We start from the raw sequence: 17,087 nt of genomic DNA, 5'->3' as shown, positions 1-17,087 counted from the left end.
AGAACACTACAATGTGATGTTTGCTTTGAGAGTGTTGATGGAGGAGTATAGAGAAGGTGGTAAGAAATTGCATTGTGTCTTTGTGGATCTAGAAAAAGCTGATAGGCAGGTACCAAAAGAGGAACTGTGGTACTACATGAGGAAGTCAGGAATGGCAGACAAGTATGTGAGGGTTGTGCAGGGACATGACAAGGACAGGAAGAGAGTGGTGAGGTGTGCAGTAGGAGTGACAGATGGCTTCAAGGTGGGGATGGGATCGGCTGTGAGCCCCTTCTTGTTTGTAGTGGAGACGGACAGGCTGACAGATGAGGTGAGGCAGGAGTCTGCATGAACTGTAACATTTGCAGATAACACTGAGATCTGCAAGAGATGATATCTACTGGATATAAATATGATCATATAGACCAGGTGTGTCAAACATAAGGTCTGGACGCCAGAATCTGCCCAGCAAAAACTCCAATTTGGCCCAAAAAGTTATATTTCTGTAATTTTAGGATTTAAGTCCAAAGAGTAATGTTGACAGATTTCATTAGTCAACCACAGCATTTCTTTATCAAGTAGAAAAACTGAAACATACTCTTGAAATTGCACTTCTTTTTATTATATTCATATACTGCAGGGATTAAAAGTGCATTTAAATTACCGTACACTGACAGGACAACCAGTTGGTCTAGCCCATGGTCTACGATAATGTACTGTTAAGCACAACATTGTGAAAAGCTCTAAATATCTCACTCCTTTTAAATTAATATCTAATCCAAATCTAACTGTTGCTTCTAGTTGGCCAAATCTTATCCTTAATCTAATCACTGAAATTAAAACTCCATTACCAATCATTGCCATAGCTAGGAAAATGTGGATGGGTGTTTTAAAAGTAGGTTTGGGAAACATGTCCCATCATCAGGCTTCAGGCTCAGGATGGATTTAAATGGCTTTTATCTTGTAAAGTAGCACTTCAAAGCAGCAGCAGGGGACCATTTGTCCTAAATGCCAGTCTGCGCTTTCCCTCCATTTCTTCACTGACTGTAACTTCTAAAGGCAAATCCTTAAATTTGATGTTGTCTTTTTGAAAGCAAGCAAATCACAACCACTGCATTTCTTAATCCATTTATTACAAAACTTACCTAGCACACAGAAATATAAACAATAACAACAACAACGACCAAAATATAAAACAAGAAACACAAAGGTATAAAGAGAGGAAGTGTAGCTGGCTGAAGTCACCATATGCGGTTTGTCACATTTCACACAAAGATGGGGAATTTGAGATCAGTTCTTTAAATCCACAGCCCACAATTTGTAGACAGACACTTTTGGTTAAAAAGACAAAAATCATGGTTTGTTATGGTCGAGTGAGGATACCCGCTCTGCACTTTGGATTTCAGATCACAAGAATCTAAAGATTTTCCTCCATCCACCATCATAAAGAGACTTTAAACTGTTAAGCAAACTGAGCTTTTTGTATTTAGTGCCACCGTGCTTGTGCTTAATGGCAGCAAATACAGCACAGTCGAACGCATCTTTAAGGTTGTGCTGTGTGAGAGCCGAGCACTCCACGTAGTCATGAGCTCTGATCCTGCTCGCGAGCCGTCTGGCCTTGTTAAAGAGCACCGGTCTGGTGCCCTGCTGGTTCAGGTGAATGAGGACGTCCACACTGTGTCGAAGGTCTGACTGAGTTCCAACCAGAACGATGGGGGAGATTGGGTTGGCGGCTCGAATCTGTGGGATCCATTTGGAGGTGATATTGTCAAATGAGATGGGATTGACGAGGCTGAAGCAGAGGATGAAGACGTCCACATGGGCATAGCACAGAGAGCGCAGATGGCCAAACATCTCCTGATAGATCAAACATTGAGAGATGAGAAGCACTGGGCCCACTTGTCTGTTTAGAAAAAAAACTGTGATGTGTGATAATTACCTGTCCAGCAGTATCTATCAGCTTAATGTGGGTTGGGATTCCATTCACATGAACTAATCCTGGAAGTTAGGTAGAGACAAACAGGCTTTATTGCTGGGTGAAATATCTGACCTTTAAATAAAAGAGCTCCTTCACTTACCTGTGAAAACATCAAATGCAGTTTGCCTGTACTCAGTGTTGTATCCATTGAAGATGTAACTGATAACCATGCTGGTTTTTCCCACTGCTCCATCACCAACCAGCATGCAGCTCACTTCTTCTCTCATTCTGTTTGCTTTATCAGTTCTATGACAGGCCATCTTCCCTTACATTATCACTGCACTATCTTAGAATCCCAGCAGTGCGAAGGTCTATGCAGGAGTGCAGCACTAATGTAAAACATGTCTTCTCCCACCCCGGGGGCCTGTTAGTGGCAATAAAGGGAGAAGGCCACCTCGATTTGAAAGAACAAAGGCGCCCAATCAGATGAGTGACCTCTTCTCAACACTTTGACTGTTTCCGTTTGATGCAGATTTACATAGTCACTCCCACCAAACACTCGATGTGACTCATCTAATAAAGGTCACTTAACTGGACGTTAAAGACGGCATAAGAGGATAATTAATTTTATTTCGCAGAGTGCGTGTTTGTAAATGTGTAAACTTAACACACACAAATATGTGGAAGACTTTACAAACTCTATACATGCCCAATTCTGAAAATCTGGATACTAACGTGAACAGCTGTAGTAATAACGTCGGTATTATCGCGAGAGTAGATTTACGAACTCCTAAATTCTCTGCTGTGCGGAGATGCATTACGTTCACGCGACCGTGTGATAATACCATCGTCGGCCACTAGAGGGCAGTGTTGCTCCAGCATGGAGCGGGTACTTCACGGTGCTTCACTCAGGTGCAGTTTCTTGATTTGGTGAAACGAACCAGAAAAGGTAATTATTCTGACTCATTCACAACTTTCAGAAAATTATTTTTTATTTTCTGAAGTGACAGAAAATAAGCTTACCGTTTTTTTTTTCATTTTATTATTCCTTTAATCAGTACACAGCGAAATATTCAGCATCCACAAGCTCCAAACAACATTTCTCAGGCCGGTTTGTTTTCATTGGGTATATACATTACACTTCAATACCAACTTTACTCTGCCACGCAAAGAGCAAAGAGCAGAGATGAAGGGAAGTAGTGGAGGTCATTGTTTGTCATCAAGTCCAGTTCATAGTAGTGACGTCAGGTCCCATCCGTCTTTTTTTTTCAGGGTGACTGGGTTCATAAATACACACACACACACACACACACACACACACTCACACAAATCCCAAATATATATATTTTAAATCTCATATTTACATTTCCTCTGTTGCAAACACACTCATACAGACTGCATCTGCAATTCAGCGACTTCCACATCTGCAGAAACTCAGCATATTACTCTGCTAGTACAACTAATCACAGTACCTTAAAGGAGCTCACACTGATAATTCTTTGATCACATGCTGGCCTTAGTTAAGGGGAAACTGATTAATTGTGAAGTCTGTAATTTCTCTGAATTCCCATCATGCATTTGATTTGTGTTTCTAGGCAGAAATACCAAATGCATTAAATAAGTTATTTAAAGCATTTTAAGCCTGATGTTATGGAAGTTTTGACCAAATACAAAAAATCATAAATTAATAAAACTTTGGCTTGGAAAACCTCTTCTGCACAACTGATTTATAATTGGTTTATAATGCAGCTGGAGTCATTTTCTTATGACCCAGCATCTAGATTACATTACGCCACACTTTTAAGGCCAGTCTCTGACCTTACAAAGAAGCCATTATGGCAATATTAGTAATGTCTGCAAAAATAATTGGTTATTATCTTACTGTACTTTTCCTTAATTGAACTTGCTATTGCAGTTATGTTGTGTTGCAACATTTGCACTGAGCCTTGGGCTTGTTTCCCTCGCAAACAATCCAAATTTTGCACTCCAACATATCACAGCTGTACTGCAGAAGAATTGTACCAGCAAGCGGCGCAACATATTTTAGAGCCCGGGAAACGTTTGGGGGAGTTGAAACTGCAGCTTTAAACAAAGTGTTGCTCCTTATCTGTCTAAACCTGCAGGAAACTCTGCGAGCATTGTGTTGTAAGGTCTCTGCTTCCTGTTTGCCGTTGTTTCTCACTTACTCTTTCTCTTCTCCCTTTCTCTCCCCCCTTTTCCCACCACCTGCGGTGCGAGTGATAGAGTTTATTCCCCGTGGTAGGAGGACAACATCTGGTGCCCACCCCACCTCCTCTCCATACAAGTCATTCTGCCTGCTCAACTCCCATGCCACACCTTTGACAGCTGTGAGTCACAATGTGCTGTTCCTTAATCCAAGGTAAATGTCAAATGCAGGAAATCGTCTTTAAATACCCTTGCATCCAAAGATTGTTTTTCTGTAACTTTCTTTTATCATCTCAGATCTGTCGCAGAGCTTTTCAAATAGAAGCAAATGTCTGTGAAAGGCTTGCATCACCCTTAACTCGTGCAGCAGATGTCAGCAGAGTGTTAATGGCTCAGTGTCCTGGGATGCATACGTTGCTCTAAACATGTTTAGTCTATGCATTCCCACGGTCTATTTTTGTATGACTAGACTTTGCAGAAATGAATACCGACATAGATTTATTTAGGTAATCTGCTTAGGAAGAGACTCTCTGTGTGTGTGGCTTAGGAGAGCCCTCTGGCATGCATAGAGCTCACTTCAAATTCTACACCTTCAATATGTAGTGATAAATCTTGTCAGTGTGCTCTGACTGCAGTCTATTTATTTAAAGGCATAGTTTGAGATCAGCACAAACGCATCCGTCTCGACCCAAACTATTAGCCCAGTATTTTAAAAATAAACTCAACATCTGCCTGCACTTCCTGTCTCATATCAAATCGGACAACAATAGGGAATCTCTGCCAGATAGGTGTTAAAAGATTATGCTGCCCCCTAAGCCGGAGCTCAGCATGGCACTCTCAGGCCACAAAACAAGTGGCTGACGCCGACATGGAGTGATAAACAAGCCATTTGCATAACATTTCCTGTATCTCATTTTAAGTAGATGAGGATTAGAGCAGGAGGGGTGCATCCATCACACTCCACATAATAGGAACACTTTACCTTATACGTCATTAAACTTAAGTTGTTCTAGCATAAACCAATGTTCTCTGAAAAGTCCCATTACAAACACTCACAAAACAGCGCTTCGTGTGTTCAGTCTTCTCCGTGCGGCCCTCACCAACATGCTCCACTCTGAATCTGTGAGAAAACCTAATCTAGCAGCTGTACTAAATACTTTAATAAATGCTAACTCCCAAAGCAGATATGCCAGACAATCATAAAAACTAACATGCTTAGTTAAGGAGGTACATTATTGACATAACTTACTATATTGCTTCAGCATATTAGTATAAAAAACACAACCTCCAGGTCTCTGTCCAGAAGAGCAAAGCTTGAGGAACACACACGTACCAGCTCAAGGGAGTGAAAGGAACATTTCGTCCTGATGTTGTTGACACCATCTCAAAACTTTCAACTTTTTATTAGCGCTAGACAAAAATGACTAAGGAAGTCTGTGCCAGGCACTGTTCATATAGTAGGAGTGACCTTCCAGTTTATAAATGAGTTTCAGAGCTAGACTTGTTTTTAGTAGTGCAGGGATAGTAGGGAGCTGGGTTAGTGTGATGATACCGCTTCAGTTTTTTTGCAGCCCTCTTCTCAGTGAATCTCAAATTCTCGCACCTTATGCTCACCACACAAAGTGATTCACGTTGAGACTTGTCATGTGGTCATGTGCAGACTGTTCTGCACATGACCCTTGGTTGTATTCTTGCCTTGTTGCCGGTTATTGAGATGCACTGTGGTATCAGTGCGTTTTCAGTTAATCTGGATTGACATTGTAGCCATTTGGATCTGCGCCAGCTTATGGTAAGTCATCCTGCCCCAATTTTTAAGTAAAGCTTAAGGATTTTGGGGGCTTTTGTTAGCCAGCAAGAATCCATGCCAATTTAGTTACCTCTGCTCCATTAAATCCTAGCTGGGGTCCAGAAGCAGCAGACTAATCCCACTTTACCCTCCAGAGAGCATCGTAAGGGGTCTGTCCTCTGCCCTCAGTGATAAAAGAGCTGCTCTCCCACGAACCTGTTCAAAAACTAAAACAAATTTTTCTTTGTCTGCACCATGGGAATGTGGATTATTAACACACATTTAAAAGCCCTGAAAAATGTTTTCTAAATCATCCTCTATGCAAAGTGGCCTTAGGACAAGTTGATGAATTTCTGTAGATATCGATTGATCTTCTTTCTGAAAATGGTGGGACTTTACATGAGTCACAACTGAGCAATATTAAATCTATGAGAAGATTTTGTTGTCTGAATTAAAAATAAGAATTAGATCATTCTAAGAAGGATAAATAATAGCTTTCTTTTGTTGATTCACATGCATTTACTAATCAATATTTATGGATGTTATATCTATATTTGCAAAGAAACGTTTAGTTTAAACTAGCTCATGTGCAGCCTGGCAGTTACACATTTACAAGCTTTGTAGATATGAATGAAAAAATTATTGAATGAAGTTCTAAAAATCAGTCAGGTAATGCTGATATTTCCACACAGTGGACTCCATGGTATAGTTTTGAAATTCCTAGGAAGTTAGTTGAGAATACTGATACTGAACTTACATTTATGCAGTACATATAAAGGTACGGCGAGCAGGTGACCTGGCTCCGTAACAAAAATATAAGCTAAGATGAGCTAATATATGTTTTTCCTAAAGTACAAATGTGGGTTTATACAGGTTTCTGATTTATTTTAAAGATGCTGGTATATATTCTAGTTTTCACACACTTCCATGAGAGAAGGATGAAGAACGGATCAGATCTGAACAAACTTCAGATTCACAGGTGTGTTTTAGCTTCACCATGATGAACCATACATGTCCATGTTTAACACACTGCAGGGAAGCCCCCAGCTGCCTGTGAATGGGCACATTCACATGATCATCCTCACACTGTGAACGTGTAATAGAACTCGCAGGTTGACTAAATTTGCAGAAACTCGCAATAATTAAAGTTCATATGCTAGTGTGAACATTAGTAGTAGTTCGGTTACTTTGTTTTGCCATTTTGTAGTTATCTTTACCTGCAAACAAAATGTTTTCTGGCAGACTCTCTCAGACACTTGTTAGGAAAAGTTTCCAGCTGCTACACAATGCAAATACAAAACCAGCTGCTGGATATTCCCATGTATTTTTTATGGTTACGTGACATAGCTGACAGCTTTAATCTGGATTGTTGACTGCTCTCATTTATAGAAATGGAAAACCTGAACCTTTTAGTTTCCAGGTGAGTCATTGATGGCATCATCTCAGTCTTACTTTTGCCACAATATTCAGGAACTCTGTTGCCAGAAAAACAAAACATAAAAGATGTTGTTTTTTTTGTTTTTTTTTCCAGAAAGGCCTGCAAATCACAAGAATTCATTTATGAAATTGATAACAACGTCATCAGAGGTTTCACCCTTTGGCCTTTGGAAGCATCTGTGCTTTCTCCTTATTTTAGTTTCAACTGGCTCCGCATCAATCCACACAGCATATGTTCTCCCAAGGCCTGATTCCAATCTCTTCAAACAGGAAGCTCTGCTGTAATTGGCTGACTAACATGAGAACATGAACTTTCCAAATGGACACAACATCACAGACAAACACAGAGTATCATTTGTGGATTTCACTTCTAAGATTACACACATAAATATCATGTCAAATATCACAGCAAAGTGAGTGAAATGCATATGAACTACACAGTTGGCTTTTATTAAACAGCATTAAATAAGTCCCTTATAAATCCATGAGTACCTAACTCGTAGAGTTCTGCCCCGGCCCCCCTGAAACCCTGAATGGATTTACCGGAAGACAATGGGTGGATGGTTGGTTGGGTTTAAAGATAGTATTCCCTCTAGAAAACTTCAGACCAGCATTTTTGGTTAAGCACAGTCTTTCAGATTAAAGACAGAGTTACAGTGACCCTGCAGCTGCTTGATTATTAACTGCTGTCCTGTAAAATAGCACTGATATGGAACCTCTGTGAGTGTGTGGGAAACAGAGCAGCCTTTCCTGTTCTTTGAGAGAAAACACTCAAGAGAAAAATGGCCGGAAACCTCCAGGGCCTTTTGATTCACTCTGAGAAATCAAGTCAAGCTACCTGAGAGCTTGGAGACCTCGTAGTGTCTGAAATGAGCCAGTAGATGAACATATTTGATAGTTTGGGGTTTTTAATTGATTTTTTTTTTTGTAGCATAAAGGAACTACATGTGGAAATGCCTGTTGTGGGGAAATGATAATTACATGATCTGGAATTTCCTCACAGCTGTCATAAGTCACAGTGTGTCCTTTTTTAACAGCAGACCGGTCAGACTGGAAAGCACTAGATGAAAAGCAGGTGCATTCTACCTAGCTTTCCTGAAAGAAATGCAACTGTATTGTCTGAACTAGTTGACCTCAAACTTTGCTCAGTTGCAACACATCAGTCATTCCACCAGTTAGGGATGCACTGATACCGATACTGGTATCGGGGCCGATACTGTAAAATGTGTGTGTACTCATACTCGTAAAAGTTAACCGATACCATGAACTGATACTAACTTATTTCATTAGTCAGAGGGTGGCTTGTCATTTCTGTTGTAGTTTTTTAGATTGGTCATTAGGGGGACATCCCGTGCTAAACAGGCACAGGGTTAGGCGAGTGAGACTGGCGGCTCCAGATAAAAAAGAGAAACTGGAGGCTGGTCTAGCTAGGCTAAACAAAATGTCAGCAGTGTGGACCGGAACAGCCAACTTTAACTCAGGTTTTGGAAAAGTGATGAAAAATGTCAAGAGAAAATCCATGGACAGTTAAAATAACAGAGGCTCTGACTCATTTTATCGCTCTGGATGACCAGCCAATGCCGGTCATGGAAAGCATAGGATTGCACCGTCTTCTCAGCATACTCGAGCCGCGATATGAAATTCCCAACCACCCATACATCAGGGAGATAATGGTGCCAAAACTGTCTGAAGAGGTAAAGACAAGCAGTGTGTGCGCGATGTCAGTCCTTGGTTTAACGGCACAGTGGACTGATGATCCACGGGCAGATGAGGAGTTTGTTTGTCAATGCCAAATACTTTCGTTATTTTGTTTGTTTGTTTACAATATGGACACTCTGCAATAATTTAAAAGTTTATTTTATTCTCAAACCTAATTTGTATTTATTTTATTCCAAACAGAAGTGTTTATTTATTATTCTGAAAGCTCGAGACAGTGCCAATAGTTCAGTGATATTTTGATAAATTACAATGTGGAGACTCTGCAATAATTTAAGAGAAGTGCTTATTTTTCACTTGAAATTTTTTTTGTGGTCATTTTTATTAAGATTTTATTTTTTATTGGCAGAGAATAAAATAAAACCTGTCTTCCAATTCATTGCATTTGTGTGTGTGTGTGTGTGGTAGAAGTATCGGTTTTTGTACTCAGTATCGGCAAGTACTCAGATCTAAGTATCGGTATCGTATCGGTTTGAAAAAATTGGTATCGTTGCATCCCTACCACCAGTGTTTTCCCCACAGTCACAAGTCCAAACGTTTCTGGGGAAAACGCTCCAATTGAAAGTGTGATCTAAAGTGTGAAGTCAGTCTCTCACACCTTCATCACGCTGGACTGTTTTCATACAGTTCAAAGATAAATATCATGACGTTGCTGTTCAAATACAACGTGAATCTGCCAGCAGCTTATGCATCAGACTGTAATGGCAAGTGAAAACAAAGATGCCTCCACCAGATATTCCGCTTGCAAAGCAACTGCACTTTCAGACACTGCACAATGTGTCCCTGTGGCGAGCCACGCCAGAACTGTTTCAGCTATTTCAGGTGCCAAAGGTGGACTCAGCAAAGATGTCAAAAAAATATGTGGACAAAGGTGAAGTCCTGTGGTATCATTTCTGCCTCCCTGATTTTCATAACTTAAGTGATATTTGATTAAAGTGGGCAACTCTGTGTGACTGAGACGCAGTGTGTGTGGTTTTACTGAACACCACGAAAACTAAAGAACTTATTTTGGACTTCAGGAAGGGCAGAGCAGACCCCACTCTACATTCACGGGAACTGTGTGGAGAGGGTACACTCCATGAGGTTTCTGGGCGTGCAGATCTCTGATGATCTCTCCTGGACTGCAAATACCACGGCGGTGGTAAAAAAAAAGGCGCATCAGCGTCTCCATTTTTTGAGAGTGCTCAGGAGGAACAACCTGGAGGAGAGGCTGCTGGTGACATTCTATAGAGCCACCATAGAGAGCATCCTAACGTACGGCATAACAACATGGTATGCAGGGTGCTCAGTTGCAGACAGGAAAGTACTGCAGTAGCGGCCTAATGCAAAGTACTTTCCCAGAGCTATCATCGTAGTAAATAAGCACAAAACAATTAACCCTGCTTAACTATACCATACTTGCCATTGTCACTATATTATGCTGTTATTCATACTATCATTATATTATGCTGCTATCCTGTATATATCGTACTTATTATTGTCTGAGTACTTCGGTTGTTTTATTGTGCTTTTTATATTTTACATTTATATTTATTATTGCATTTTGCACCAAAGGAGTGGCACTCCAATTTCGTTGTACTTTGTACAATGACAATAAAGGCTATCCTATTCTATTCTATTTAAGGAAACTAACGAGATCATCCAGATAAGAAGACTGACACATTGGGTGTTTTTTGTTTGTTTGTTTTGCTTTCCAGTGCTACGATGCAGTGACGAGATGCCAAACCTGTTACAAAATGTTCCAACCAAAAAAATTGTGATGACTCAAGTGTTGTTTATGTAATATTTGTCTGTAAGAGTACACCCAATTAATTCGTTCCTTCAAAACCAATTCTGTTCTTTGTCATCAATGCCAAGTACAAATCTCCACTGATACTTTTTTTGGCGTGATGTGTTTCAGGGACAGTACTGGGTGTGACTGACTGAAGCTGCCCCGAGCATCTGCCAGTTCATAAAGACTGTTGAGTAAGAGCTCGATCGAACCACATCAAAGCACTGATAATTTACGACTGCCTCCAGCAGCTCTCATTATAGCTACAACAATAAAGATAGGACATTCAATAACTGCTCCCTGCCGCACTCTTTGCCAAAGAGTAGAGGAAATATGAGAAGTTGAATTTACGGGGTCACTCTGACATTTCTTTCTTTTAATTTCCTCAGTAGTTACTCAAGAGCAGCTGTGCTGTGCGTGTTCATTGCTTGTTATTGGGATGGCAAATAGACTGGGCCTGCCACCACTGGCATCCCGATTCATGATTATACATCACACAAAGCAGCAGTGTCACTCTGACATTTCTTTCTTTTTAATTTCTTCAGTAGTTACTCAAGAGCAGCTGTGCTGTGCGTGTTCATTGCTTCTTATTAGGATGGCAAATAGACTGGGCCTGCTACCACTGGCATCCCGATTCATGATTATACATCACACAAAGCAGCGTAGAGTAATTTTAACAGTTATTGTGGTGTTTTTGGATTTAAAGTCAGATTGAGTACATTTAGAAACTCTCACCTCAGTGCACGACACCCCTCGGCCAGACCCGTGATACTGCGGTGAGTTTGGGTGTAAATGAGATTAGGGAAATGAAATTAAGTGGTGCAAAAGTGACGTTCCTCAGGGATCGAGGCAGCAGGTCCCTGGCTGCAACTTTAATTTTGTCAAGCCTGATTCAGGTCCCCGTTCGTGCTCTGTGCAGATTGAATTAAGAGATCCAGCCCACATGAGTCATGTTCTGCTTTGACGAGAAGAAACACTTTTCACGCAAACTGCTAGTGATAATGAATGAGTTGTGTTGATTGCCGCACAATGATGGATGAATACCAACTGTGGTCTTTCTCTTCTGCCACATGTAACCAGATCAGACGCAGCTCAGGCCCAAACCAGAAGTCAGATTTGCCCTTTTGATCTGAGTAACCTGAAAGCTTTATATTTCGTATAATGCACTTACTACGTGAAGTACGAGCTTCTGCGTCTATTAGATGATTGAAACATTATTTGTGTCTTATTAATAGATGGTCTTCCTGTTTCGAAATAAAAAAAAAAAACCCACTTAGGTCCTCTCATAGAGGGGTGAGGTGACCCTCAGGAGACAGAGCTGACCATCCAGTGTAAGAGGGCAAGGGCTCTAAAGTGGATGGACTCCATTAGCGGCCTAATCACTTTCTCTTTAACATATTTCCAAGGTGACCATCAGACATTGACTGACCAAACCAAGGTCAAGAGTTAGAGTTCAGATTGAGTACACATTAGCATGCAGGTGGAGGCTCCAAACACAAGAAACAATGTTTTTTAGGGACGTGACAACTGTTCTGTGTAGCGGTGGATAGACCAGATTGAACACGCTGAGCACATGACCTCAGTCTCTTTGTGTTATTGTCAATGTTCTTTACAACTAGGGCATCTTTTTTAACAACATAATTTCCTAAAATTTTGGTTCACAATGCACATGGAGCACAAATATGCACATTACTTTTTAATTTACTTATTAAAAGAAAAAGCTTCATAGAACCAATTCTGTGGGCTTAAATAGCAATGCAATTAAGAGTAAAAAAAGAATGCAAAATGTCAGACATATGGAGATGTTTGCACATATGCTGGTGAAGAATTACCTCCTAAGAATATTGATCCTAGGTTTCACATTTCCTCTGCACTTTGCCAAACACTGGTATGGTAAAGAGGTTTTATTGACGGACTTATCTTTATTGTTAATGCCACAGTAAGCGGTATATCATGCAGTCATCTGCTTTGAATGCTATCAGTCCATTAAATGTTATCTGTTACCAGTTTTCGTAGCTCCCATAATTATACTTTAGATTGAGCACACAGCGTGTGATTGCCGATGACTTCGTGTGACTCAGGCTGTCTTGAGTTTGTGTAATTAAATGCATGGAAAAAGTAATCAGGTGTACGCCTAGACCTCAGATCCATGTCAGTGTCATTTTTTCCTTAGCTTAAGTGTGAAAACAACCCTCCTACAACATACTACAATAACTACTTATCCCAAGTAGTTTTGATGCTTAAACCTAACCAAGCACAAAAATGAATAAAAACTCAAGAATGAAAGAACTTTATGATAAAGGCTTGCTGTGCCAGCTGGGGAAGGATGCACCCAACAGGTATTAGTGTCTTCAAATCCTAACATGCCAAGAAGTAGAGGTCCAGCCTTACTTATACGTTGAAGAATAGACTGGAAGAAGAATAAAAAAAAAAAGAAGAAACTGAATGCTGTGCAAACAGAAACTCTCAATTAAATTAGCCTCTTTTTCTTTATTGAACTCATGAATAGTAAAAATTAAAAGGGTGTGGGTGTGGACTGAAGGGAAACGAGTACTCATATTTTCTGAGTCATCGCGGTCATCTGACATGTTTGTCTGTAACAGCTTGTACCAGGACTGCACAGTACCAGGTTTCTGTGTACCACATGTGACCACATGTGGTGTAGAAAACCACTAACAAACACATGACTCTGTCTTGTTTATCTGGATAATCTCATTAGTTTTGATGAAAACGCCGCATCTCAGACAACACTGGTAGCTCGCTTTGCTTTACAGTTTTTCCGCAAACAGTGTCTTATTGGGCCACTGTATGGTCAACCCCGGCTTATCATTTGGGTGATGCTCTTTCAGGTACTATCGTTGTACCTTGGACAGTGGTTTGTACCTAACAGAGACCATCGCTGAATCTCTTTTGGAACACTTTTGTTCTTTGATGTAATGCTGGAAAAATTTACCATAGTAACAACAATAGAAAGTGCATGCTGGGCGCAGGGGTAATCACTTATTTATAATATTTTCCTCATTATGCATTTATAAACTTGTCCATACACCAGATATATGTGGAGTATATATGTATACTTTTTTAGTCTTACTGTCATGGTCCTGGGTCATTTTGACCCAGTGTTCTCAGTTTTCCTGTGGTTTTGTATTTTGTTCCTTATGTTCATTGGATTGTTTGGTTTGGTATTTGGATTCCCCCTGTGTCCATGCTTTTATTGTGGTGTTTGTTCTGGTACCGTGTTCCCGTCCTTTGTGTTCTGTGTTCTCCTCATCCCCTCTGTATTTATCCTTGTTCTCTGCCTCTCTCTCTCTGCCTCTCTCTCTGTGCTCATCTCTGTGTACTGTGTTGTGTTTAAGGTCCACATCTCGGTGTCAGTATTTTCAGTTTCGTGTCCTCCCCGTCAGAATACACTAAGTATGTTCATTTATAAGTTGAAGACTTGTTCATTATTATTATTTGTACCTAATCTCCTTTTCTGTAGGACTAAATTCTGACGATCTGCTGACATGACACCTTAAAAGTCTTGAACAAACTGTGAAAATATGCAGCCTTTACTGCTTTGCTACCTTTTTTGGCACTTGGAAAACATAATTTACGGTTATGTTTTCCATAAACATAACCGTAAAAGGAAAATAGTTTTAAAGCACTCTATAAGTCACAAGAACCTGCATAGAGAGGCTTTGAAGTTTCTTGCATCCAATTTAATATAAATTCACAAAAGAGCGTCTTAAAGATTCTTGGCCCATGCTTTTAACAGCTCTCTGAGGAAAAGTCAGCAATTTCACAATGCCAGAGGCGGCTTTCTTTGGCGATATGATGTGGGAATATGAATCAGGAGGGTCTGTATGCACGGACAAAATGTAAGAGATGTATATGAGACTAGATAAACAGGGAAGGAAATCCCGAACACAATTTTCTCATACAGATTTGTATGTTTTTATTCAAAAACTAAAAACATGACCTGCTGATTTTTGTGTGCAAGATGAAATACAATGAGAATCGCCTGCATATTAAAGTGTGCAGTTGAAAAATGAGATGAGATGAGAATGTCATAGATTTCCGAGTGACATGAGATAGTTTTCTCCCTTTTAGTTGAAACCAAATAAAGTATTTCCTTTTTAAGCACCATTTACCCTTGAAATATTTACCAAGACTTAATTTGTTTTTCCACTAAAATGAAAATTATTTTCATAAAAAGCGGAGTTTACTCTTTATACAACTTCCAGCAGCAGGGATTTCCTGTCGTTGGATCTGAGCTCTCTGCAGTTGCTGAAAATGTTCAAAACAGCTGTCTCGATAGAGAAAAGGTGCTCATCCGCCACCTCCGGACAGTGGTGCCTCATAAATTCTGCAAGGCGGACCAGGTACTCAATGTTGCGGCCGGTGTTGCCTCTGCAGATGGCAATCTGGGCGGCAATCTCCACATCCGAGGCCGGCCCCAGGTACATGGGGTTGTCAGGTGTGGCGATGTACACAAGGGACAACACTGAACCGTGAAAGTCTTTAGGGATGAATTCCACCATCTCTGTTATGTACCCGCCCTGGACAACCTCTCTCATGTTTAAATACTGAAGAGACGCTTCGACCTGGCACTCAGTCACTTCATAGGCTACGCCCCACGTGCAAGCCTGCAGAGTACAAACAGGTGGAGCTTGATACACTAGTTTGCAACACTTGCAAGACTTGACTTTGTGAACATATACAGAGAGAAAAACCTAAAAATTAAACGACAGTGTTTTGGTTTGTCAAACAACATTGATTGAGCCTATAGGATAAGATAAGATAAGATAACCTTTATTAGTCCCACACGTGGGAAATTTGTTATTTGTTATTCAAAGTCCAGTTTTTTGCTTGACCCAGTGCCAGAATTTAATAGAAATTAGAACATTAAACTGTAGAACAAACAGTAGACAACCAGTAAATAATGGGTTTAACATTTTTCCCTGTTTATCATGCCACAGTTACAGTTTATTGCAACACGTCACACAAAAACTCATAATCAGAAAGGTGGAAACTGGCCGGTTAGCTAATTATTTTCTGGGCTCTTAGTGGTAGGAGCAGAGTTATTACTTGTGATTTGTTTTTATTTGTCACTTGTACTGCAAAACATATAAGAAGACCAGTGATTCACAGTCAGACATTCCAGTCTGAGTAAACAACACAGCCTCATCGGGCTTGTTGTGCTGACATTGGAAAAAGAAGAAGAAGAAGAAGATATTTTTAACTTCACACATCTGATTTTAGTTCCTTTTAAAGTCTTTTTCCAAACCTACTTTTACTTTTACTTTTTAAGGATTATAGAACTTCTGAATCCACTGCTTTACTTACACATTCAATATTTAAGTGGTTCACTCACCTCCTCATCTGCTATTAGTGTGACAACTCTGGCTGGCTGTAGAGAGCAAAAACAGAGAACTCAACAACCAACAAGAAAATGCTTCATACTTCACAACAACATACATCTAAAAATGCACGAGCGAACTCCTAAAGGATCAGAATCAGCAGGAAATACTTGTGTTCCAGGTGTGGCTGCAAATCTCACCTTTTCCTTGTCCCCTCGATAAAAGTCATCTCCGTGCCAGAACCGTCTCTTGTATCCTCTAATGTACCCTATTTTTCTTCTCTTGTATTCAAAATCGGGTTTCCACACTAGGGAGCCATAGCCAAATATCCACAGGCTGCTCTTTTCCTTTATAATGTCCCGAGGTTTCATTGTAGGCACTTAACTTCGTTTGGGAAGAGATAAAAAAAAAAAGTCCACAAGTAGCTGCTCGATGTTATTTCCAGTCTTCTACGACCTCATAGAGTCTCATACATCGGGCTGCTCCTATATATAGCTATATAGATAAATAAAGCGCTGAAAGGAGGAACCATCTTTCACGTCACAATGAAGCGAGGCATCAGTAATTAGTGGGTGTCATCAAAATGCAAATACTCTACATTCCTCCTTAGTATACCGATGTGCACACACGTGTATTTGTTGATCAGAGTACGTCAGAGAGACACGACCTTGGCCAACTAAATAGAAGGGGCGGGGCTCTTTTGTGGCGACGCCTCGCCTAAGTTTTGAGTCGTTGCGCATGAGAACACGCAAGCACCCGGGGCAGGGAAATAAGAAGAATAAGCAGATATATTTTAAAGAGAAGAAGAAAGAAAGAAACTGTCTTTGTTTCTAACGTTTTAATCTTTATGAGCACTTTCAAAATACAGCATAGGGTCAAACTCATAGTGCAGAGGTAATCACATTACCTATAAATAGCCGGGACTGTTATATCTGTGCTCTCTTAAGCTCATTAGGTGTCTGTGTTCTCTAT

The 17,087-nt window shown here is 40.3% G+C and overlaps 2 protein-coding genes across 2 annotated transcripts; both read right to left on the bottom strand.

Annotated features, from left to right (window-relative positions):
• Nucleotides 1-593: 593 nt before the first annotated feature.
• Nucleotides 594-6,526, bottom strand: LOC146496534 (rho-related GTP-binding protein RhoV-like). The gene is made up of 3 exons (XM_085143707.1): nt 2,058-6,526; nt 1,919-1,977; nt 594-1,836 (listed from the first exon to the last, which is right to left on the bottom strand). Exons 1-3 carry the CDS (start codon nt 2,215-2,217, stop codon nt 1,387-1,389), a joined length of 669 nt encoding a protein of 222 aa, XP_084999833.1. The 5' UTR covers nt 2,218-6,526; the 3' UTR covers nt 594-1,386.
• A 7,384-nt stretch (nt 6,527-13,910) lies between these two features.
• On the bottom strand, nt 13,911-16,773 carry LOC146496533 (glutathione-specific gamma-glutamylcyclotransferase 1-like). The gene is made up of 3 exons (XM_085143717.1): nt 16,316-16,773; nt 16,130-16,165; nt 13,911-15,401 (listed from the first exon to the last, which is right to left on the bottom strand). The coding sequence occupies exons 1-3, from the start codon at nt 16,484-16,486 to the stop codon at nt 14,985-14,987; spliced, it is 624 nt and encodes a 207-aa protein (XP_084999843.1). The 5' UTR covers nt 16,487-16,773; the 3' UTR covers nt 13,911-14,984.
• Nucleotides 16,774-17,087: the final 314 nt, after the last annotated feature.

This window comes from Neolamprologus multifasciatus, chromosome 19, assembly GCF_963576455.1.
Source record: "Neolamprologus multifasciatus chromosome 19, fNeoMul1.2, whole genome shotgun sequence".
NCBI lineage: Eukaryota > Metazoa > Chordata > Actinopteri > Cichliformes > Cichlidae > Neolamprologus > Neolamprologus multifasciatus.
Note: the sequence above shows the minus strand (reverse complement) of the source record. Positions and strands in the feature narration are given on the sequence as shown.

Excerpts from the sequence above, each read along its gene's own strand:
- LOC146496533 (XM_085143717.1), bottom strand. The coding sequence starts at position 16,486 with ATGAAACCTCGGGACATTATAAAGGAAAAGAGCAGCCTGTGGATATTT. Across the intron at positions 16,166-16,315 it reads ATCGAGGGGACAAGGAAAAG|CCAGCCAGAGTTGTCACACT; the intron begins GTGAGATTTGCA and ends TGCTCTCTACAG. Across the intron at positions 15,402-16,129 it reads CACTAATAGCAGATGAGGAG|GCTTGCACGTGGGGCGTAGC; the intron begins GTGAGTGAACCA and ends TGTACTCTGCAG.
- LOC146496534 (XM_085143707.1), bottom strand. The coding sequence starts at position 2,217 with ATGGCCTGTCATAGAACTGATAAAGCAAACAGAATGAGAGAAGAAGTG. Across the intron at positions 1,978-2,057 it reads TGCATTTGATGTTTTCACAG|GATTAGTTCATGTGAATGGA; the intron begins GTAAGTGAAGGA and ends CCTAACTTCCAG. Across the intron at positions 1,837-1,918 it reads TGATAGATACTGCTGGACAG|GAGATGTTTGGCCATCTGCG; the intron begins GTAATTATCACA and ends TTGATCTATCAG.